The 23,138-nt window shown below is 48.2% G+C and overlaps 1 protein-coding gene across 13 annotated transcripts in view; it reads right to left on the reverse strand.

Moving 5' to 3' along the window:
- The window catches only part of Tmem241 (transmembrane protein 241), a 127,263-nt gene that overhangs the window by 29,432 nt on the left and 74,693 nt on the right, over positions 1-23,138 (reverse strand). For 7 of the 13 annotated variants that reach the window (XR_001230962.1, XR_001230968.1, XM_013503737.1 and 4 more), the window contains one exon: positions 2,716-2,780. The exons of 5 other annotated variants lie outside the window; for them this stretch is intronic. Coding sequence is in view for 5 of the 8 variants with exons in the window: in XM_013503737.1 (XP_013359191.1) it covers positions 2,716-2,780 (65 nt within the window). In the remaining 3 variants the exon portion in view is untranslated. Of the gene's footprint in view, positions 1-2,715; positions 2,781-23,138 lie in introns of those variants that run through there. One more of the 13 variants, XR_001230957.1, reaches the window with a different exon arrangement.

Consider the following 23,138-nt stretch of genomic DNA (forward strand, 5'->3'; position numbering starts at 1 on the left):
TCTTACAGACAGCACGTTACTCTTTTATTTGACAATACCTAAGTAGCTTTGTACCAGATTAAAACTGGCCATTGACAAGAGCATTTGATCTCCACATCACTTCCTCCCTCACCTTCGCCTCCTGTGCAGAGAGAAACCAAAACTCTTGGTCATGGTCACAAGCACTGGTTTGCATATTAGTAATGGACAGGGAAAGTTCTCCTCTTGCTCAGCCCTCCAGTGGGAAGCCTTGTGCACAGAAGTCAGAGGCTGTTATGGCTTCGATGTAAAATGTTCCCCCAAAGGCTCATGTGTTTGGTAGGTGATTGGCTCTTGGGAGATGATGTACTCATCGGTGGGTTTGCCCACGATGAGCCCACGGCTGAATGTGCTGTGAGGAGGTAGGCATGACCAGGAAGGGGGTATTCCTGTCCCCTGCTCCTTCCTTTTTTCTCTGTTTCTTGGCTGCCATGAGGTGAACATTCTCTCTACCCTGATGTTTCTGCCTTAGAGCCAGCAGACCATGGACTGAATCTCCTGAACTGTGAGCCAAATTAAACCTCTCTTTCTTTAAGTTGTGAGTGTTGAGTACTGTGTCTCAGCAATGGGGAAGCTGACTGATACAGAGGTGAAGGCACATGATTACTTCATTATATGTTCACAGGGAAGGGCTAGCCTGGTGTGGTGGTCACAGCTGGGCACTGCTACCACAGTAAAGCCTTTTCATGCAGCAGCCATACATCCTGCGTTCAAGGCATGTGGCCTTTGTTAGGAGCTCACCCTCCCAGCTGCCGTGTCTGCTTCCTCAGGTATCCGCGACATACGGCAAGTCGCAGCGACTGTGTCCTGTGTACCCTACGCACAGTCAGACCCCATCCCTGCCTCTGCTCTCTTGCTACAGTGCTACCTGCTCCACCTCACTCTCGACGCTGAATTTCACCAGCCCTGTTCTGCACAGCCCACAGTATCCTCTCATGCTGGCCTCTGGGTGGCAGGCAGACTTTACCAAGCAGAAAGAGAACCAGCAAGGGCACAGTGGTTAGAGCTGGCAGGTGGAAAATCAGCACAAAGACAGGAAATGGCTTGGGACCTTGCATGGGGCGTGGTCAGGGAGGCCCCCGTGAGGCTGCCTGGACCTGGAGGATGACAAGTCAGGGGCCCATGGGAAGCCTGTAAGGAAGGTGGTCCAGGAAGAGTGCCCTCACCCTCAGCCCAGAGGTGGGAGCGTGACGCCACGGTCAAGGCACAGAGAGGCTGTCCCTACCTGGCTTCCGGGGCACACTTGGCTGACAGCCCGGTGCTCACCACCTGACCTGAGCATCTCCGTGAGCCCCAATCCGTCCCCAGCACCTGGACAACCTGCTCCCCATGCACACTGCCGTCTCAGTAAAGGGACCGTCACCATCCCGGACTCCTCTTCCTCTCCAGTCCTGCCGCCTTTCCCAGGACCCTTCAGAGATCCCACCACTTCCCAGCGCTCCACGCTATCAGCTCGGCCTTCGCCACCACCATCCTGCACCCTGATCCCTGCCAGAGCCCACCTGGCCTTTCTGCTTCTCCCGCACCCTCCCCGCCACTCTCCGCGGTAGGCAGAGGGCGGTTAACACAGGCGCGCACGGCTCCTGTGCCCCAACCTTCCAATCGCTTCCCAACTCACTCAGGCGAAGCCACCTCCAGACAGGGGCCTTCGGCCCCGTGCACTCTTCCACCTCGTCTACCGCCACTCCCCTCTAGGCTCATCTGCCGCTCGGCTCCTTGTCACACTGCTCCCGGAACGCTGCCCCTCGGGCCACCAAGCACACCCCCTGCGGGGTCTCTACACTTGCTGTTTCCACAGTGCCCCATGGCTCACGCGCTCACCTCCTCTGCTGTCTGCTTAGGCACCTTATGAGAAGTGCAGTCTTTCAGCCGAGGGGTGGCTGCATTCTAAACAAGGACAGCTGGAGCTTGTCCAGGAGCAAGTGAATAGAAGAATCAAAGAAAGGGAAACTCACACAAAGCTCCCTCTATATAAATGATATGTATGTATGTGTGCATAGCTACATAGGTACACATATAACAGTAGTACACACCTCACACACAGAGCTGACCATCTTTACACACAGGTTCCACATCTGTAGACTCAACCAACCTCAGATATGAATTTTTTTTAAAAACACTTCCTCTGTACTGAGCTTGTACAGACTATTTTTCTCATTATTTCATATGTAACACAGTATAACCACTGTTTTCACAGTGTTCACATTGTAGTAGACATTATGAGTAATCTAGGGGTGATTTAAAGCATACAGGAGGACGCCTATAGGCTATGCTGATATTCACTTACTATAAAGGTACTTGAATATCCATGGAGTTTGAAATCTTCAAGGGGTCGTAGGACCACCAACCCCCCTGAACACCAAGGGACAGTGGCATCTCTTGTGTGGCTGAGTGGCTGGAAGGTGTGCTGGATGTGGGGTACAGGATGTGTGGGGTGTTCCAGTGTTGAAAATCTGTCAGGCTGCATGTGGTGTGTAAGATTGTAGAAGTGATATATACACTCTTCTGAACACTAATTTACATGTTCATAAGAGTTGTTAAAAAAAAAAAAAAGAAGCCTTCACTCCTGCACTAATGTGGGATTTACATCAAGATGGACACATACACCCAACACACCTTTTCTTCAACATTTATGTAAAAATATCCCAGTGACACCCAACAGCAAATCTGCGTTTCCCTCCTCCGCGTGAGACTCACCATCCCAGGGTTGCACGGGTCAGGACCAGGTCAAAGAGCAGCGCCGAAAGCCCAGCCGTGAGGACCTGCAGAGATGATTTCAGCAGAAGGCTCTGGTCACCTCCAGTCGTTTCTTACAAGTGCAGACCTTATCGTTTCAGACCGCCGACACCAGCTGTCCCTTCCCGGGATGGTGCCCGGCCCACACTGCCTGGTCCCCTGCATTAGTGTGGCTCCTGAGCAAAGCTAATCAAAGAATCACGCAATTTCCAAACTCTCAAAAATTGAAAAAGTCCATGTCTGCCACATGTCTTTCTGGGAAGGGTGCACATTTCCATCTCGTCTCGCGCGGAGGTCACACTCAGGGCACTCGTGACCCCGTTCCCCGGCCCTTAGGATGCACACCGTCCACTGCCTCATGCACAGCACCCTCTCTCCCGCCTCTCCTAGCGCCCTCATTTTCCTGGCCCGTGACACAGATTCTAAGACGCCAGGTGTTTCCTGAGAAAGACAGCAGTTAATTCACTAATTATGTGCAAATAGCTGATGCCAGAGGAGAGAGATGTTACCCCCACATCCCTCAGAGCCAAGAATTATTGAAAAGTCTTAGGAATGGGGCAGGCACGGGACCCAAACACCAGAGGTGCCTCTACACGGTCGGCATGAAGAGTGTGTGGGATGCTGAGGCCCAATTTTGTCTCCACTGGAACATCTGCTCAAGACTAGCTGTGTCTTGTTTCCAGGATTCTGCATTTTGCAGGTCAAAACAGCTTCTGGGAGAAGCGTCACCACAGGGACTTGCTCTGAGGAGTGGGCCGTGTTGGGTCATTCAAGGGTCGGTCCTGAAAATGTCAGCTACGCTCCCCCTGCAGGGCACTTCACACGCTGTCCTGGTGCCTCTCTGTCTCCCGGCTGGGGGCATGGTGGCAAGGGGACGGCCAGGGGAGAGGAGCAGGTCGGATGGGCCTCATCCCCACCCACTCACCAGCTTTCACTCAGCACCTCGGGAGTGGTGACCCCAGAACTCGCAGCATATAAACCTGGTGAGATTTGGGGACCTCTGTAGTTTACCCATGTGCCTCCCTTCCTGACGTTTGTTTCTGGAACCTTTCTGCCTGCCTCACTTTACTGATTTGCAGCAGGGGCCCTGACCACGAGAGACCTGTGTATTGCCCTCAGAGGCAACAAGGCAGGAGCCAGGTCAGAGACAGACAAAGTCAAAGCCAAGGGACAAGGGAAAAGAAACGTCCCCAGTGGTGAGTGGCGAGCTTTCTTAAAAAGGCATGATGAATACGCCGGTCCCGCCTTCCTTCTGCTTTGAAATGCAGTGTTTGCCTGGGACCTTGGCCGCTATTGTCATAAATGAAGCAGACCCTGCAAGGCAGCCCTCTGGTTAGGGCAACAAAGCTTTGCTTATGGCATGAGCGAGTTCAGGCTCCTGCTCACCCTCCCTGAGAGGGCAAAGCCCATCCTGAGGTGAATATCACCCCTCCCTGGAAGGCCCCTGCACCCGGAACTTCTAGCTGGGGTAGCTTTTAGCAGCCACTGTCCCTGTCGTGTCTTCTTTCTCTACTTGTTAAGAGTCTCCCATTGGCACTTTTTCCAAAAACCTGTCTCACCTAGGTTTTCCAACTTTTAACATTCCCCATCTGGAGAAATATTATTTTAGTCCATGTGTGCCTGTTGTGTTACATTGTTTTTTATTCTTCTCTCAATTATCTTTTTTCTCTTCTTTTGTTTTTCCTCAGTCGTGATCAAAGTTAACTATCCTGCTAGTCTCTCCTTCCTCTTGCAATGTCTTGGACGTTTCCTGGGATGGTGCTGACAGAGATGTGTTTCTTGGAACTGAGGAGAAAGGGTGTGGCCTGCTCGAGGATGTCGGCCAAGCTGGCACCTGGTTAGTGGAACACTTCACTCCCATGGAGGACCCAACTTGCTGTTTCTAGTTTCTCACCACTATCTTCATCTCCTTTGCTACTGCTCCCTTGCTCTTGCCGCCTTTTTGGTTTTTTTGAGACCAGGTCTTGCTTTGTAGTTCAAACTGGCCTTGAACTGACTATGTAGCCCAGGCTGGCCTCAAACTCATGGCAACCCTCCTGCTTCAGCTTCCCAAGTGCTGAGATTACAGGCCTGTGCTCCCACACCTGGCATCTTTTGCCCCCTTTTACCAGTCTTCGAGGCCTTGTTTGCCTGATGACTCTCCTGGCTTTCTGCCCCTTGCCCCTGACCAGTCTGGCCTGTAAGGAGGGGTCCTCCCACCCCCGCACAAAGCTTACAGGCTGGAGCTTGTGCTTCTGCACCTACATAAGTTTCTTTAGCTTAGAGGAAGCCAGTCTGCTGTGAGACAGACAGCTGGCCTGCTTCTTCCCATTAACACTACCTTTTGCCAAGAAAAACACATCTTACAATTCTGAAACCAGCCCTTACTTGAAAATAAGGTGACTTGAGCAGTCTCGCTGGTGCCTTCGTCATCTGCTCCCTCCTGGAAATGTTTGTGGAGCTGCCCGCCTTTCTCCTGAGCTCCTTTTTCAAACTTTTAAACTTCTGTTTTCATTAGTACGCGTTTGCAGTGCACAATGAGTGCGTTCCACACGCAGAGTTGGTGCCTGCACATACCACACCTCAGTTCTTCCTGTGACCCCTTCTCCTCCATCCTCTCCCTCCCAAACCTCTTCCAAGTTTCCCCTCTGCAGGAACAGGCTGGCTGCTGGCTGAGGCAGTCGCTGAAACACACAGGTGTGCGTTGTGCTGTCATAATGTACCGCACAGCTCGGGGAGGCTGGGCAGGGACACTGCACCTACTCTGCAGGAACCTCGGCATCCTGGCTTCTCCGTGCATCCTCTGCTCCTGTCCCTAACCCTTGAAGTCAGCTCCCCTCTGCGGGCACCTCCACACTCATACACTCCTCACTTTCTCCGACCTCACAAAGCCTTCTTAGACAGGGTGACAGCAGGTGGCAAGGTCTCACTGAGGTGGGGCTGCCGGGCAGCTGGCCAGGCTGGCTTTCTTGCCATGCAGTTGCTCCCACGCACTGACCTCACCACATGTGAGGGTCACGCTCACATCCAGAAAAGTGATGCTTTTTTCCCTTTCAGGTATTGAGGAATGAACCCCAGGTGTTTTTTACCTTGAGGTAGGGTCTCATTAAGTTGCTAAGTTGCTCAGGCTGGGTTTGCATTTGCGAATCCTCCTGCCTCAGCCTCCTGGAGTGCTGGGAATATAGGAGTGTACCACCACACCCAGCTAGTGACAGACTCTGTACACTCTGGACCTTCAGGGCTTCCTGAGAATAGGCCAAAGTGCCAGTGTCACATCTGATCACTAAGGGTCCACTCCACTCCTCACTCCACTGAGGAGGAACCAGAACCCAGGAGCGACTGAGTGCTCCAAGTCTGGGTGCACCACGTCCCACACATGGTCACCTGGGGCAGAACCAGAGTGGGGGATGGGCGGCTGCGGCTCATAGATGGCATGTGACTTGTTCCAGGGACCCTGCTGGTCTGTAGTAGCTGGAAGTAGAACCAAGGCCTTGACTCCTTCTCAACCTTATCTCACAGCCAGGAACCTGAGAAAGGAATCACACAAGCTCCAAGCAGCTCACGGAAAAGGACCTCACTAAAGCCAGGTGGGGGGACCACGCCTGTAATCCCAGCACTAGGGAGGCTGAGGTAGGAGGATTCCGAGAGTTTGACACCAGCCTGGGCTACATAGCGAGTTCAAGGCCAGCCTGGGCTGCAGAGTGAGACCCTGTGTGAAAAACATAAAAAACATATCAAAAAGTCCACTGGAAGCAGAGACTCAGGCATCTGAACAGGTCCCTCTGTTCACAGCAGAGTCGGAAGAACTCACGGGTGAATGGAGAAACGCAACGTGGTGCACAGGCAACGGGATACGCTCCAGCCTTCAACAGGAAGGAAGTTCTGATGCTGCCGCAACACAGGTGGCCCCTCAAGACTTTACACTGAGTGCAACAAGCCAGACACAGGACACAACTGTCCGAGTCCAGCAAGGTCAGTAGCTCGTCACCTAGCTCAGAGACAGCGGCTCAATGGCTACCGGGGCCTGAGGAGCAGGAAGGGGAAATTATGTTTGATGGGTACAGAGTTTCAATCTGGGCAGAAGAAATATTTGTGGGGATGGATGGTAGGGATGGCTGCTCCACAATGTGAATACTTAATGCCCCTGGTCTGTCCACTTAAAAATGCTGATGATGCTGAATCTTATGTTTATTTTGACTGAGGGGATAGGGAATGAATTATTCCAATTCTTTTTTCTGAATTCCTAAATCTTCAAGGCTGGGAGACTCTTCTGGAAGACACCTCCTCAGGAACTGCTCTGACTTCAGCATGGTTCTTCCCTCCAATCCCACACCAGAGTTCACCCCCCAAAGTCACACGTTAATGGTGTTAAGAGAGTGGAAAGTTAATCCAACTCTGTTATTTAAAAGTGAGGCCTTTAAGAGGTGATATGGGTAAGGTCAAGGATGCAGTCCCTGTGACTGACTGTGGCAGCTTTATCAGCAGAGGGAGAAACACCACACATAAACATATATGCCCTGTCTCTGCCAGGGGAGTCAGGTGCCACTCTGGAACTCTGCAAATAAGATGGCCAACACCAGAGCAGAGCCAATGCTACAGCTTGGCCCTTGAATCTCCAACACTGAGAGCTGAGTAGGCCTTACTCTTTATAAAAAAGTCAGCCTGCCTCAGGTACTGTGTTACAGCAACCACAGGTGGGCTGATACAGGCACCCTTCCCAAGTGCTTGACCTGTGCTCGCTGGGGCTTGGCTCCCACCTATGTGATAGACCCACAGGCTCCTGCTGTTGCTGTTATTAATCACTGATGTTTTTCCAGATCTGTCTCCCCTCTCCGCATGTGAACCCCAGGCTCAGAGAAGCAGAAGCCATCCGAAAGGCTGGGAAGCACAGAAGCCACTGTCTGTCCCTGGAGGGCACACAGACAGGCACTGGGTCAGGGCTGGCTTCCTTTTCGCATGTTCAGAGCCAGATCTGAGGGACAGGTTCTTCATGTGCTTGAGAGCTCACAGTTTGCTCTGAAACACATGTAGGAACTTAGCGTTTAGCACAGAAATAAGATCTCTTCTTGTTGAGCACAAAACAAGCACTTAAAAACAGAAGGGTCCAAAAGGAAGCATCTTGGGGACCTGCACACCTTGGAGCTTACAGAGAAATGCGCTCATGTGTGCGTGCGTGGGTGAGTGACAATTCCTAACTCCCAGCTCCCTGAAGATACCACCACCAACCTGATCACAGGAAAGAATTCTCCCAAGGACAGGTAGACAGAGACTATCCCTGCATTTAGTTCCCGCCTGTCCCTGCAAGAGACTCCCTGCCACTCGGCCATCATTTGCCAAGCACTGGCTGCAGGAATGCACCGATTGTGACATCTGTCTGAAGCAAGACCTTCCTGAGTGTCTGAGTCCTTCTCTGTTATTGCAGCCTGAGTTACTAACAACTGTGGTGGGCGCTGGGAAGAAGGAGAGCACGGCGCCAGCACGTGGAGAGGGCTTCGTGCTCTGACGTATCATGGAGGAAAGGCAACTGGGCACGCGCCAGAGAGGAGGCTGGGCGGAACTCATCCTGTTTATTAAGAACCTGGTCCCACGATAACTAACTCAGTCCCAGGATAATAGCAGTCATCGATTCATGAGAGCACAGCCCTTGGTTCTAATCACCTCTTAAAGGTCACTGGCCTTAGTACTGTCATAATAGCAATAAATGTCAGCATGTGTTTGGAGGAGGCCTTCTAACCATAGCATTGAATGATCACCTGATGGGGATCCCAGGGCACACACAGGCCCTTGGGTATTAGCATGGAATGTGCAACCCTGAAGGGGGCCACCCCCCATCCTCTCTCACTGCACCCTAACCCCAAGGCGAACAGTCTACAGGTCAGGACCTTGGGTCTCAACTCTGAGGCTCCACCAGTTTTCCTCTTGGTGTGCCACACTCCCCCTCCGACTCTTACCTGGGAAAAAGTAGCTCTCTGCCCTACCTGCCTGCTATTTTTAGACCTACAATTCACACCTCGGAAGCCAACAGACACCACACACCCCTCTTCCCCTGCCAGCTGCACCTCCAGAGCCACCTCCATGTGTATGGCCTTGGTAGCTGAGTCTCCCGAATGTCAGCCATCTCCCCACTTTACTTGCCCTGGACTTCAGAGCAAAAGCTGCATGTTCCAAGGCTTTGGGTGCCGTGCTATATGATCCATCACCAATCAATGGGCTGGCTCCACCCTGAACCAAGCAACCCATCCAGCTGAGCAATAGAGAACCATCCCAGGGCATCCTGTTCCACGGTGATGGGATAAAACCAGGCTGCCAACATCCCCACGCTGAGTATCGGGTCCCACAGCTAAGGGTCCTACTAGTGAGCTACCCTGGTGGCTATGAAGAGCTCCAATCCCTTTAGCGCCTCCAACTGCCTTTCACACAACAACACAAAGACACAACAGCCTCTTCAATTAAATTTTGTCCTAAATTAAATCAAATGTCAGTAAAAATACAACCTTTTTTTTAAAAAAAAAACTTTTTAAGCTGGGTGTGGTAGTACACAACTGCAAACCCAACACTGGGTAGGGGAGGGGGCTGAGGCAGGAGGATCCTTGCAAGGTTGAGGCCCCCTAGACAACATAGCAAGACCCACTCTTCAAAGAAAAAAAAGAGAGCTTTTAAAATGACAAAAATCTGCAGCTAAAACGACTTCACATTATTCTTGGACCTTACCATTCAAAAGACATAAGAAATAGCCATTACTACCAATTGCTGATCTTTCTTTTAAAAGCATTTTTTAAAACGCAGGTATTTCCCACAGAAGCAAGAGTCTTGTTGCCTGAGGCATGCATGCTGACCTGCATAACAAACACCAGCACCTGACCCAGGCTCGGCAATGCCAACAACAGCAGAACTCAATACAATGTGCCTGCTGTGAGCTTTGAACTTCCTGGCTTTGTCAACCCATGTCACAAACTCTGTGTTATTTAAACAGATTTTGGTATTTAAAGCAGATCAGCTTTGTTGTTTCAAACATTCATTTTGACCCTAAGGTAAATTTTCTGTTTAAAGAAAATAAGTGGGGAGGGTTGTTAGCGGAGCCAGGAAGGTATTTGAAGGAGAATCAGAGACTTGGGATTACTGTTGTTTTTTAAATGCATGTGTTTCTGTTAAAAAAAGAAGGATGCAAATAAGGCCATCCATTGCCTGCTTCCCCTGCCCCCGTGATGATCAAGCACCTTCCTCTTAAACTGGCCATGGTTTTTCAAACACAGGTTCATAATATCCACTTCTCTTCACTCAGCAAGTTCGCCCAGCCAGGAATAATTTCATAGACTTGCTCACTTAATTCCTACTCCCTACTCCAAAGTCCCTCCCTAGGAAACTTGTCCTGAACCTGCCCCTGTCCCTGTCTACACACCTGACCACATCAGGTCTTCTGGGGGACACCATATCTCCTCGTCTCAGCACATGCCAGACTCCTCTGAAATGTGTGGTCTCTCTGGTCAGGGCATGCGCTGTTCAGCTCGGCAGGTTCAAGGGCCTGCAACAGCGATCTGTGTGTGCTGAGTGCCTGGTAGCTTTATACAGCTGCTTTAGATCAGCAGAGCTGGAAATACAACCGCCAAGGCCACAATACTATTTACCTAAAAATCTCTTCCTGCCCCTGAGCCAAGGAGTAGAGAACCACTGGGACATTCTCTCGGGCACCCACCATTAACCAATGGATCTCTCCGGTTCCAAGTCCAGACATGCCAGGGAAGATTCTGACTGGGTCCTGGCCCAAATGACTGGGAGGCAGAGTAATATAAGAACATGGAAGCTCAGTCTTGAACTTGATCACTGGCGCACGGGAAGGAACATGCTGGAAAGTGGTGGTAGACAGAACAGGCATCTTTTATCTGCCATGCAAAGTGTAGTCACAGACAAGCTGCATCGAAGCTGGGAGGCTGCAGGAGCCACAGACCTAAGGATGGGGGTGGCAGGCACGCAGGAGCGCAGGGAGGTGTGTCCCGCGTGCAAAAACTACTTCCTCCAGCCACTGTGACTCTGCACTGACACATCTCCAGGGACAGTGGCCCTAGCTCTCTCACAGGCCACAGCGCTACAGGTCTGCGGCCAGCCTCACAGATGAATGTTACTAACCTCACCTCACCTTCCTTTTTAGGTTACAGAGGAAATCTAATACAAAGTGTATAATCTGAAAGCAGGCCATTTTCCTCCCATGACCCAAGCAACTCTTTTTGGGCCTACCCAATAGAAACCACAGCTAAGAACTCTATTTGACATTTTAAAAATATTCAGTGAGCTCTTATTACCCATTCTGTGATTCATGAGTAGGATCAGTGTAATTATTAATGAGTAACAACTCACACTAACCTCCACACATGGTTATTCATATTATTTGGTATTGCCTCATTAAAATCTATGAACCATTAATTTTGCCAGGTATCAGAAAAACAACATTTATTTTAAGCCCAGTGGGACTGAGACACAGAAAAGGGACAAAAACAGATGAGGTTTAAGTGAAGGAAGAATAAATGTTAAAACTCAGAGAAATCTTAGGTGACTTTCAATAAACTCCTATATTTTATAGGAGAAAAAACAAGAGAATGAAATTCAAAAGGCATGACAGGAATATCTAGTTCAAAAAAGGTAAGGGAAAAAAGTAACCAAAATACGATGAGGGCATAAAATGTCCCAGACATGAGGGCCTGTAGTGCCACACATGTGATGTCAGGTGTACTTAGCCCCATGTGATAGACGAAGAAAACACAGAGCAGGTGGAGAAAAACTTGCTCAAAACGCACAAATACAAGAGGAGAGCTCGGTCTATAAAAGCCAGGTCTCCTGATTCCTGTGCCAAGACCCTGTCTGCCTCCACCTGAGGCCTGGTGGTGGCTGTAACACGGAATGGCAGTGTGACTCAGTAGCCCAACCCTGCCTACACACCCAGAGTCTCCTGAGAATTAAATCGCAAAAAGCTCCACTAATATCCCATTCCACGTCAATCAAACAGGAATTTCTTAGAAGCTCAGGTATTGGCATTTTAAAAAAAAAAATTCCCCTAAAATTCTCATGTCAAGAGAGGGTTCAATCCCTGATTACTGATATACTAGTTTCAGTAAAAGTACCTATAAAATTGCCAAATATTACAGAACCATTTGATAATATGAATGCAATGGGCCAGGACCTGATCAAACAAGACATGACAGTTATCACCATCTACCACCCCACTGTCACTGCAGGTGTCATTAAAGGTACCATTTTCTGTTCCCACCAGCACTGTACGAGGGTTCTAAGTTCTTCGTGTCTTTGTTATTTTCTGTGCCTCTGTTTATTGCTGCTGCCCTAATGGGCACGCCCTGCATTTCCCTGTGGCTCACACTGCAGAGCACCCTTTGATGAGCTTCTTGGCCACGCACTCATCTTCTTTGTCTTAGATCCTCTGCCCATCTGACAGATACAAGCCCCACTGCGAATCCTTTGCAGCTCAAAAATTTTAACTTGGTTGAAGTTTAACTCAACTACTTGGTTGTTTTGCTTCCTGGTGTCATGGGTCACATTAAAAGTAACAAGAAATTTTAAATCACAATTTTATCCCACATCTTAATAAGCACTGTACACATACGGTACACTTGTATCATGGTTCCTCTTCCTAGAACCACTCACATACTCTCTCTTCAAATGTTCACATTTTATTACAACACAAATTATCCAATTATGGGTCACTTCACTATAACAAATTTCCAATGGGAGATTAGGGGAGAAGCCAGCATCACACTACGTGATACTAATATGAGGTTCTGTGACAGTGGAAATCTGAGGATTAGGAGATCTAAAACGCAGACATATTGAAGAAAGCAGAACACCCACAAAGTCAATCTCCAAATCTCTTCACAGTACAGAATTTTAAAGAGGCTGGTAATATGCTCTTTACAGTAGAAAAACAGGACTGGGATAGGGAGATGGCCCAGTCTTTCCCCTTACTTTATGGTAGCACCGTGAAGATACCATTTCACTATCTGTAAGTGCTCAGAGTTGGTTAAGTCAGCCTTCAGGCTAGGCATGGTGGTACCTGCCTGTAATCTCAGCATTCTGAGAGGCTGAGGCAAGTTCAAACCCAGCCTGGGCAATTTAGTGACTTAGTGAGACACTGTCTCAAAATAAAAAATAAGAAAGGCTGAGATGTAGCTTTGTGCAAAGGTCCTGGGTTCAATTCCCAGTAACATACACACACACACAGTCTTATGATTGATTCTTTAAATAGAATCTTCTTTCTCCAGTTGATTTCAAGAAGTTTATCTCTGATCTTCAATAGTTTCACTAGAATATGCTCATATATGGTTTTCTTTGTATATTACATTTGGAGTTTGGGGAAAATCTAGGGCTATGAGTTGATGTCTCTCAACAGTTTTGGAAAACTCTCAGCCATTATTCCTTCAAGCACTGTTTCCTCTCCATCTCTCCTATTCTTTCAGAACTCCAATTATATATCTATTAGATCTGTTGAACATTTCTCTCCTGCCCATTGTTTTGTGCTTTCCATTCCTTTTCCTCTTTGAACTTTGCTTTGAATATTTCCTACAGTGTTAGTTTACTAATTCTGCTGCATCATGGCCAGTCCGCTGTCAGGCCCATCCAGTAAATTAATTTCAGATGTGTTTTTCAGTTCTCTAACTTTTAGAGTCCAATTTTTAGAGTCCAATTTTGCATTAAAATTATCATAATTTTATCCATTTTTTCTCTAGTTTCTTTAACCCAGTCATGTTAAACCACTGCTATATCCAGTATGTGGATCATTTGTGATTCTATTCTGATTATTTTTTCCATTTGATCATTAAACACAGTTTCCTAAGTGTGTATGCACATCTTTGATTGTATGCTGAACATTGTGACTGAACTGCAGCTGCTCCAAAGGATGACTTCCACCAGGAAATGTTTTCTCTCTGAGGGGATGAACCCAACCCAACCAGGGATTAAATGACTTGGGGATGGGCTACAGTGGTGGTTACTTAGACCACCTCTTTTTTATCTAACCCCACAGATATTGTTGGTAAGAGCTCGGTGGGTCCGTCTCCCCATCTGCACAAGTTCTGCCTTTCAGAGGTTTCTCCCTAAGCTCCTGTCCTGATAGGTTCAAAATCTGACAGCTGCTTTGAGGAGACTTGTTTGTGCATTTGCTGCAGGCCCCTCCTTCTAGCAGGACTTTGTCTCATTAGCACCCAAGACTAAGTTTTGCCTCTGCACTGCCCCAGAGCTCAGCAAACATCTCATGGGAAAAGTGGGTCTTCTCCAGTTTCTAATCCATCAGGACAGTTCCATTTAATTGCCAAAACTCCGCTAGCTTCTCTTTCCCTGAGAACAACTCTTCTTGGACCAAGCCTGATCCTCGGCCCACACCCAGAACCAGTAAATAGCCTTCCTCCTTCCTTGCCCTCTACCATGAAGAAATTAGCTTGCATTGCCCAAGGAAGGGTTCCTCCCTCTCTAGAAATATTTACTTTCTTTCTCATTGCTTTCTCCAATTTCCTTAAAAATGTGATTTTTGCAATTTATTTGTTTTTGTTCCTCATTGTTTCTGTTGAATGTTGGCCTGTTAAAAGGCACAATATTCAACTCTGAAATGAAAGATCTCACATTATTATGTACAACCACAAACAGATGCAGAGAGGTGATCAAAGCCCCGTTTTTCAACCCCAGCTTGGCCACTGGAGGCCCCGGCAAGGCGAAGTGGGGAGACTTTGTTCTGAACATCCTTCTGATCAGTGACGACCTTACTCATCATCGCAATTTTATTTAACTTTTAAACACTCATGGTCTAGGGCTCAGTACCTACCGGCCTGGGGCAGCAGGGGTTTTTGCAGGCACTGCCTCTTTCTCTTTAGACACTTGTAACTGAGGCTGATTACACTGCAGCGTGGTGGCAAGAGGAACATTCAGGTTCTTCTCCTCAGGACTCCATCTCTGCCCACAGGGGAGGAAACTCTTCTGCCTCACGTCTATCCTTTCATTCCCTTCCAAGTTCACTCCAAGAGGAAGAATTATTCATCTGATTGTTCATTTACTGAGCTCATTAGTTAGAGGAATCCCAGAGCTTTAAAAGCAGGAACCCTGACTCCACATGGTCTTTTTCATCTCTCAATCCATGCAACAAAATTCTCTTGACTCTGTCTCTGTGGGGAGGGCTGAGGGAGGAGGACAGAAAGGAAGCGTCACCTCCTGCAGGGGCCAGAAGGCCTGAAGTCTCTGGCCAGGCTTCGCCTGGTTTTATTTCCAACTCGGCTTTGTTTCCCATTTGCCTGCCACTGCTTGTCCACGTCTTCTCTTGGTTTCTATCCTAAGGCAGGAGTGAGGAGCAGAACGCAAGTACCAAAACCTTGAATTCACTTTTTAAACTTTTTGTTTTGGAGTGCTGGGGTCACACCCAGGGCCTCACTCAGGCCACAGAAGTGCGCTACCAGGAGCCACACCCAACCCTAAAACCTTGAGACCTCTACCACAGGCAAACGTTCAGGACCACGTAGACCTTGGCTCTCAGACCCACAGTCATCCTGGCACAGCGGTGCAAAAGGTCTTCCTTGTTCCCTTCATTGGGTTTCCAACATATTTCTTTGGCAGCCCCATTTCTCAGGAGCCCACATGAATAGTACACTGGTTAAAGTGGTGTTTCCATGCCACCCATGCAGGCTTTCTTCACTCAGCTTTCCCTTCCGTTGTTCTACTTCAGCTTGTCTTAAACTAGCTTTATAGGTAAACTGTTTCATTGCAATTTTCTTTAAGTAAGGGGGCCACAGATTGCCTAGGTACTGCTTCTTTTCCAAGTTAGAAGACAAAAAGCTAACTAACCTAGATTTTAGTGTTTTGTTTTGTTTTGTTTTGTTTTGTTTTGCAGTCCTGGGGATTAAACCTGGAGCCTCACACTTGTAGACAAGTGCTCCACCACTGAGCTACGTCCCCAACCCACTGGACATATTGAAAACATCCAATTGTACAACACAAATGGAAAATCTGAGACAACTTCAGCTTTCCCTCAAACTCAACTCAGTGAAGGGTTGGTGTGGAGTACTGGGTTGATTCTTGACTCCAGTACTTCTCACTTTCTCGGTTTCATTTTACGCAGTAAATGTATTCATCTGTCAGACTGACTTTCAGGATAGATTTCTACTAGTTATTTTTTAAACTTTTGTCCCACCTCTGGATTTCAGGTTTCTCCTCTATGAAACAAAAGAACTATCTAGAAAAGTTTCTCTTGGGGGCTCTGTTTTATTCTTTCACCTACTACCCTTACTCAAAGGGGAAAGAGGGATCTTACTCATCCTGATGGCATCCAGGCAAATTGTTCAGAAGCTTAAAGACAGATGGATACAGACATAAAATACCAAGTAGGAGGAGACAAAGATCATGAAGAAAAAGGGAAAATAGGGGAGGCAGAGATGAGGTTACAACACAAAATCTATGCCAGGGACATCAATGTATGTGTGGGGAGAGAGAGCTCATGAGTGTGGCTGCGTGTGACCAGCCAAACAGCAGTGACCTTCAGACACAGGCAACCCAGAGCTTGAGAGGAGTCACCTCACGTCCGCATCTCCTAAGCTGTTACAGACATTCAGGCACAGGTGCACAGGCAGCTGTTAATGCAGTACACCTGTGAACAGCTGCAACTGCGTCTTAACACAACCATGAGCCACTTTCTTGTTGCTGGGACACAGTACCCCAAAGCCACAACTTCAAGGAGAAGTTCTTTTGGCTCACGGTTTGTAGGGGTTTCAGTCGGTAGTCTGCTGGCCCCTAGGTGGGGCAGTGTGGCAACGGGGCTGGGGGAGGTTCATGGGACAGAGGGGCATTCATGGCCCAGCAGAAGGGAAGCAGAGAGCCTAGGAAGGGAGATGAATGCTTCCAGACAATGCCCCGGGGACTCACCTGTCCCTACCTACAGCATGTCAGCTCTAAGCCCCCACAATCCAACCACCTGCCAAAGGCCCATGTGGAGTGCACGAGGCTTCTGGGGGACAGCTAGATAGAAATCATAACAGAAGAGGTGTGTCATCTTAGCTGCCTCCAATATACAAAGTACACCGTGCCTGGAAGCTGAAGACATAGACCTCTGCTCTGCAGCCCTTCCCCGGGTCCCCAAAAAGAATTCAGGCTGCCGACATGGGTCCACTGCCCTCTGGGTGCAGCCAGGAGCCCCGCCAGTGTCCTTTCTACCAGAAGAGGACAGTGTCCATCTGTGCTTGCTTTTCTTGAGAGGATGGCCACCTTCTCCAGTACGTGGAAACCTTCTGAAGGCAGTGTCATTTCGGAAGTTCCGGAAGCATCCCCATGTAACTATTTATTTACCTATAAAGCAACAACTTGCCGATCACCTTATTGTGTTGCCACCTCCAAAATGCTGGGGTGCTAGCAATCTACCTGGATGGCCCTGCTGCATTTCAGGTGGTCGCTGACAGTGTGAGCCCAGGACGAAGCATGTAATCCCTCTCTGTGTGGCACCAGGACAGGCTGTGGGCCCCTCGATGAGTAACTCCCCTTCACAGACTGCTAGCAACCGCAATTTGGACAGACGAGGGGACACGTGGTTTGCTCCACACAAAGCCACTGCAGGAAGCAGTCCTCTTTCCAGGAGTCTCAGAGGTCACCGTACCTGGGGCCCGGTTCTGTCTTCCCTCACATCACTACCCCCAGCATCTCTTTCTGACACACATTTCTACCAATTAATCAACTACTTCCGGTTGAAAACCACTTTACCCAGGTTTTACCTAAACACAAACAAAGGTGCAAGCACTTCCATGACTTGGTAGGGGAAAGCACTGAAACATATTTTATTTTTGCAATTGCATTTTTAAGTATGTAAAAAATAATGATTCTGCAACAAAAATCTGCCTGCTCAGTTCTTACTTCCTGTTCCTTACATATTAGCGCATATTTATAGGAACATAACCGCGTATGAATAGAGTGGGTTTGTTTCTTCTTATTCACACAAGAGCTGGCATATTACATATATAATCTGACTCTGCATTTTTCACTTACTAATACATCTTGGAGCTCTTTCTCTGGCAGTACATCGACAGTGTCCTCAATTCTTTTATTTTTAAACAGTATTCCACAGACCAGACAGACCTGTCCCCTATTGATGAGCGCTAGGATTGTCTTCAATCTTTTGTCCTGTAACAATGCTATTTAATAAGGCTGCAGCAATACCGTTTCACACTTGTGGAAACAAGTGGAAAGGCTACGTTCCCAGAAGTGGAAATACGGTAGCTCCAAGCCGTGGCTTTCCTTCCTGCAGTATCAGTTACAGTCAACCACAGTCCAAAAATACTAGATGGAAAACTGCAGAAATAAACAGTGCAGAAGCTTTAAACTGCCTACTGTTCTGAGCAACAGGATGAAATCCGCTGGGCTGTCTCTTTCCTTTGTCAATTATCCACCCCGTGCACACTGCCTGCCTATTCATCAGCTGCTGTCCTGGTTATCAGACCCACTGTCACAGGATTGCACGATTGTGTTCAAGTAGCCCTTATTTTACTTAATAATGGTCCCAAAATGCAACAGCAGTCTTGCTGGCAATTTTATTACAGTATTTTTTGCACTTATTTTATTGTTGTTGTTAATCTCTTACTATGTCAGATTTATACAATGAGCTCTCCTGTAGGTGTATACACCTAGGAAGCAATGTAGCATACAGGGTGCGTGGACCCATCAATGGCTTCAGGCATCCACCGGGGGCCTGGGACTATGCCCCTAAGGGTAAGGAGGGGCTACTACATTGGATGAAAGGGTGTACTGATTTATACATGTAGATCGCTGATGGCCAACTTTTTAGAGCTTTCAATGACGCAAACAGCCTGTGGCAACACACAGGCATAGGTCCACCAGCACTGGTGTAGATGGTCACTTAGATGTTTTGCAGAGAAGGCATTACCCAAAAGTGCAAAGTATTAACTCTGTGGCTAGCTCAGTATTTGGGTCAAGAGTTACCCATCAGCCATATGTAAAACCAGGGTGTGTCCTACCACCTGCATCTGAGATTTCATGGTATACTTATGAAACTGCCCCTATGGTTGGAGTTCAAGTACTAGAATGTGAGTGCTGCAGTCGTCCTACCACTGCTAGAGGGAAGATACGGCCTTTCCTGCCAACCTAACGCTAGAGGCCCCCCACCTCCCCACAGTCACTGCATGAGGCTCTGCAAGGTGGGGCTGGCAGGAGAGCGAGGAAGTTTTTTTTGTTGTTTCTTTTTTTTTTGTCTTTTTGAGACAGGGTCTCTCTGTGCAGTTCAGGCCAGCCTTGAGCTCACTATGTAGCCCAGGGTGGTCTCAAACTTGCACCGATCCTCCTGCCTCAGCCTCCCGAGTGCTGGGATTACAGGCGTGTGCCACCACGCCTGGCTTCGAGGAAGTTGTTAAAAGCACACTGCTGCTCAGCCTCTGTGCACAGACAGAGAGCGGGGGTCAGAGGCATCGGCCACCAAAGCCTGTTTCTTTCTTTCACTCCTTCCCTTCCTCAAGGACCAGATGCTGTGCCAAACACCACGGCCACAGAGAAGACTGGTACCTTAGACCCCCCCATGCCTCGGGCCACCAGCTGCCTGCTCTGGCCTCTAGCGAGAGGAGCAACTCTGGCCTGGGCACCTGTACGAGGCCACCTGTCCCAGGTGGGGCTGGCACAGAACAAGTCATTTACCTCTCTGGGCCTGTTTCCTCCCCCACCCGACACTGTTCATAAAAATCGACAGGAACCAGGGGGTGTGGCCCAGAGGCAGAGCCCCTGCCCAGCATGCACAAGGCCCTGGTTCAATCTCTAGTGTTTCAAAAACAAACAACCTACAAAAAGAACAGGAAGATAACTATCTCATTTTTATAAAACTAAACTATTATATTTGTATAGAGAAAATTCCCAACAAATACATTCCCAGATGTTTAATGTGGTACCATCACATTAGTTTTTCTGCTTCTCATTTACTTTCTAAAGTTTCTATACTAAGCTTTTTTAATTGTTTCTTAATGAAGAGAGCAGACTAAAGTATTTGCAAGGCTTTTCTAGGGACATCATGGATCAAAATAAGTCAAAAGAAAAAAGTTACGGTCTTCAATAACAGCTAATCCACCCTACAGTTAAACACCTGCTGGAAAATTCAAAGCCTAGCCAGGGCAGCATGAGATCTGCATTCCCATGCCTGGGTCGTGTCTGGGCACACGGATGTTCAGTGGTCTGGGAGGCCAGGCTGTGGGGGTCCCTAAGAGCCCCTGGCAGCGTGGCTCGGTGTTGTCCAAGCTAAAGACTGAGTTCCTGGTGCCATGAAGACCTACATCCCTTATGGTCACCTCTTTCCCCTTGTTCTCCATCAGCTCTTGGTTTCCTGAAGGTATTTTCTACACCAGGCAGTTTCCCACAAGGCGGGACAAAGCCTTCCCACGTGACCGTGAGAGCGACAAGCATACTCAGCCTCAGTCTCAAGCACCATCCACACTCAAGGGAGCACCTCCAACACCGGTTCTCAAAAGAGGCCACTGGCTTGCGTCCCAAACCTGGGTGTAAGTCCCACGGCCCTTATTCCAGCGTACACAAGTTAGCTAACATCTTCATATCCTCATCTCTAAAAGCGTGGTGGTGGGAGGGAAGCAAGCAATTTGAGCCACACAAGACTGTGACGAGAATTAAATAAGAGACATATGTCACAGGACCTGCCACCCTACTGAGCACAAGGTGAGTGCACAGTTAATTCAGCTGTGACCGCTCCCTACACTGACTGTATCAGGTGTTCACGGTTAAGTGAACCTGATTCTAAAATCTGGTTGGTTTATGAGATGCTATCCGTGAAGTTAAAAAAAAATAATAAAGTTATGTTTTGCCCCTGGCACGAGGCAGGGAGGGCTGGGATTTCTGCTCCCTAGGGACTGCGGAGCATGGCAGAGGGAAGTGAGGAGCCCCTCGCCCCTTTCAGTAGCTGAAGTCAACAGCTTGCAGGGTGCAGCCCTAGCAGGAACCGAGTTTTCAGCCTGCCTGGACTGGCCACACCCCAAGCCCCCTGGGCATCGGATCCTTCCTCCTCTCTGCGTCAAATGCTAACGTGCACGTATGGCCTGGCAAGCCAGGGCTAAGACAGTTGCCAACTTGGACAGCATATTTAAAAGATACACTCCAGCTCCAAAGTCATCAAGCCAAAGGGAGCCTGAAAGATGTGAGGAAGAGGAACAACCCCATAAGCGGAGGGTGATCATGGCGAGGCTCCCCGCCCAGCCGGAGCCCAGGGTGCAGCAGAGCCCTGGCCCCACAGGGTGCATGCAATGAAACTGCACCGCTGAGCCTAAGGCGGGTGCACCATGGCACTGAGCTGGGTATCTGTTAGAAACCGACTCCCATCACAACACTTAGGAGAAATGGCTACCACTGCCCAGAACAGCGAGGTTCCGGCTTACGAGGTCTTGCTTTCCTGTAGTGCGAAGATGACCTCAAAGCAGGAAGCAGAGGGACGTGCTTGGGAAGATGCTGGGTGCAACACCCACTGGCAGGAGGTAGATCTGGGCCATGCTTTCTGGGTTGGCACCATGACAGCACCTATATCGGGCATTATTAGTATAACTTTTTTTCATTTTTGGTGGTGGTGCTAGAGATTGAACCCAGGGCCTGTGTGTGCTAGGTAAGCTCTCTACCACTGAGCTACACCCCGCCTATGTCAGATTTTTTATACTGAACTACAGATATCGCATAAATATGGTACGTGCAGGAATCTCAAGTGCACAGCTGCTTGAGCATCTGTACCCATAAGAACACCCACATTACCTCTGCCTGGACGGAGACACTGAGCCTCCACCTCTCCCCAGGCTCTCTCATGCTCCTCCCCAACCTTGACACCCCTTCCGAGTCACCTTTGTGGCCGCATGCTTTGCCAGTGTGATATTCTGTCCTTTGGGTAGATGATTATTTTTCCTTGACTGATGTATAGGCTATTTTCTCTGGTTTGGGGCTGGGATAAATAAAACTGCTATGGATATTCTTGAACACGTATATTAAAAATAGCCTTACTGAGATATAACCCATGTCACAATATTCAACCTGCTAAAAGGTGCAGTTCAAGAGATTTTAGTATATACACAGAGTGGTGCAATCACCACTGTCTAATTCTCTGACCACTGTCTAATTCTCAGCTGTACTGGACATACAGCTGCATTTCTCTTGGGTTTATACTGGGAGGGAATTGCTGGCTTACAATGGAGATGCTGCTTAGCTTTAGAGTTCTGTAGACCAGAAATGTCATTTCATGTCCTCAGCAACATCTGAGACTGTCTGTCTCCTTCATTGCAACCATCCTGGTGGCTTTGAGGTTCCACACCAGGTTTGATACCCCTCTGCCTCACTTCCCCATTCTCACATCACCAACCTAATACAAACTGAAAGCTGCAATTCCTTACTGAGGACTCATCCAACAACCTTTAGAGCCAATACTTATTTTTCTTTGCTTTGTTTTGCTTTTTAAAAAATAAACACCAGTGTAGCATTTCCAAAGTGTGAGATAAAATTAGGTCCCCTGAGTTACTTGAAAATTTTTTTTTTTTTTTTTGTGGTTTTTCTCCGGTACCGGGAACCGAACTCACGACCTTGCGCTTGCCAGGCAGGCGCTTTTGCCGCTGAGCTAAATCCCCAGCCCTACTTGAAAATTTGAAAAAGTATTTTAAAACCTATGGTGCTGCTTGAATCCGATAATTTTAAGTCTTTCTTGAAACTAGAATGGCAACATAGAAGAAAGAAGTGAAGGCTGTCTATGACATACACCAGCAGCTCCCAAACTGCAGCTGAGCCCGACGTGCAAACAGTGGCTCCAACCCTCTTCCACACACAGAGGAAAAGCTCATTCTCTTCAAGGAATAGCAGCTCGCATGAACTGCTGAGCAGATGTTATTTTACAGAGTTCTTGCAACATTTCTGTGAATTGTGTACAAGTGTCCCCATTTTACAGATGAGAAAACTGACATGTAGAGAACTTAAGTAACCTTCCCAAGGCCATCTTGTTTTTTGTTTTTTTGTTTTTTTCCAGTACTGGGAATGAATTCACGACCTCACGCTTACCAGGCAGGCGCTATGCCACTGAGCTAAATCCCCAGCCCCTCAAGGCCATCTTGCCAGAGTGGGATTTTTATCCAGGTCTTTCTGTCTCTGAAATGCTGGGCTATTGTCCGTTCTCTCTACTGTCTCAACTCCCTAGCCTGCAACCTGATAGGTCACTCTATTTACCTGCTGAATAAACAGTAATACAACATCTTCTCACAGAACTACTTGGTTTTGGTTTTGGTTTTTTGAGACAGGGTCTTGCTACATTGTTTTTAGGCTGGCCCTGAACTCACTAGATAGCCCAGGTTGGCCTCAAACTTGTGGCAATCATCCTGCCTCAGCCCTCCCAAGTTCTGGGATTACAGGTGTGT

The sequence above is a fragment of the Chinchilla lanigera genome, unplaced genomic scaffold, assembly GCF_000276665.1.
Source record: "Chinchilla lanigera isolate Chin_1 unplaced genomic scaffold, ChiLan1.0 scaffold00001, whole genome shotgun sequence".
Lineage (NCBI taxonomy): Eukaryota > Metazoa > Chordata > Mammalia > Rodentia > Chinchillidae > Chinchilla > Chinchilla lanigera.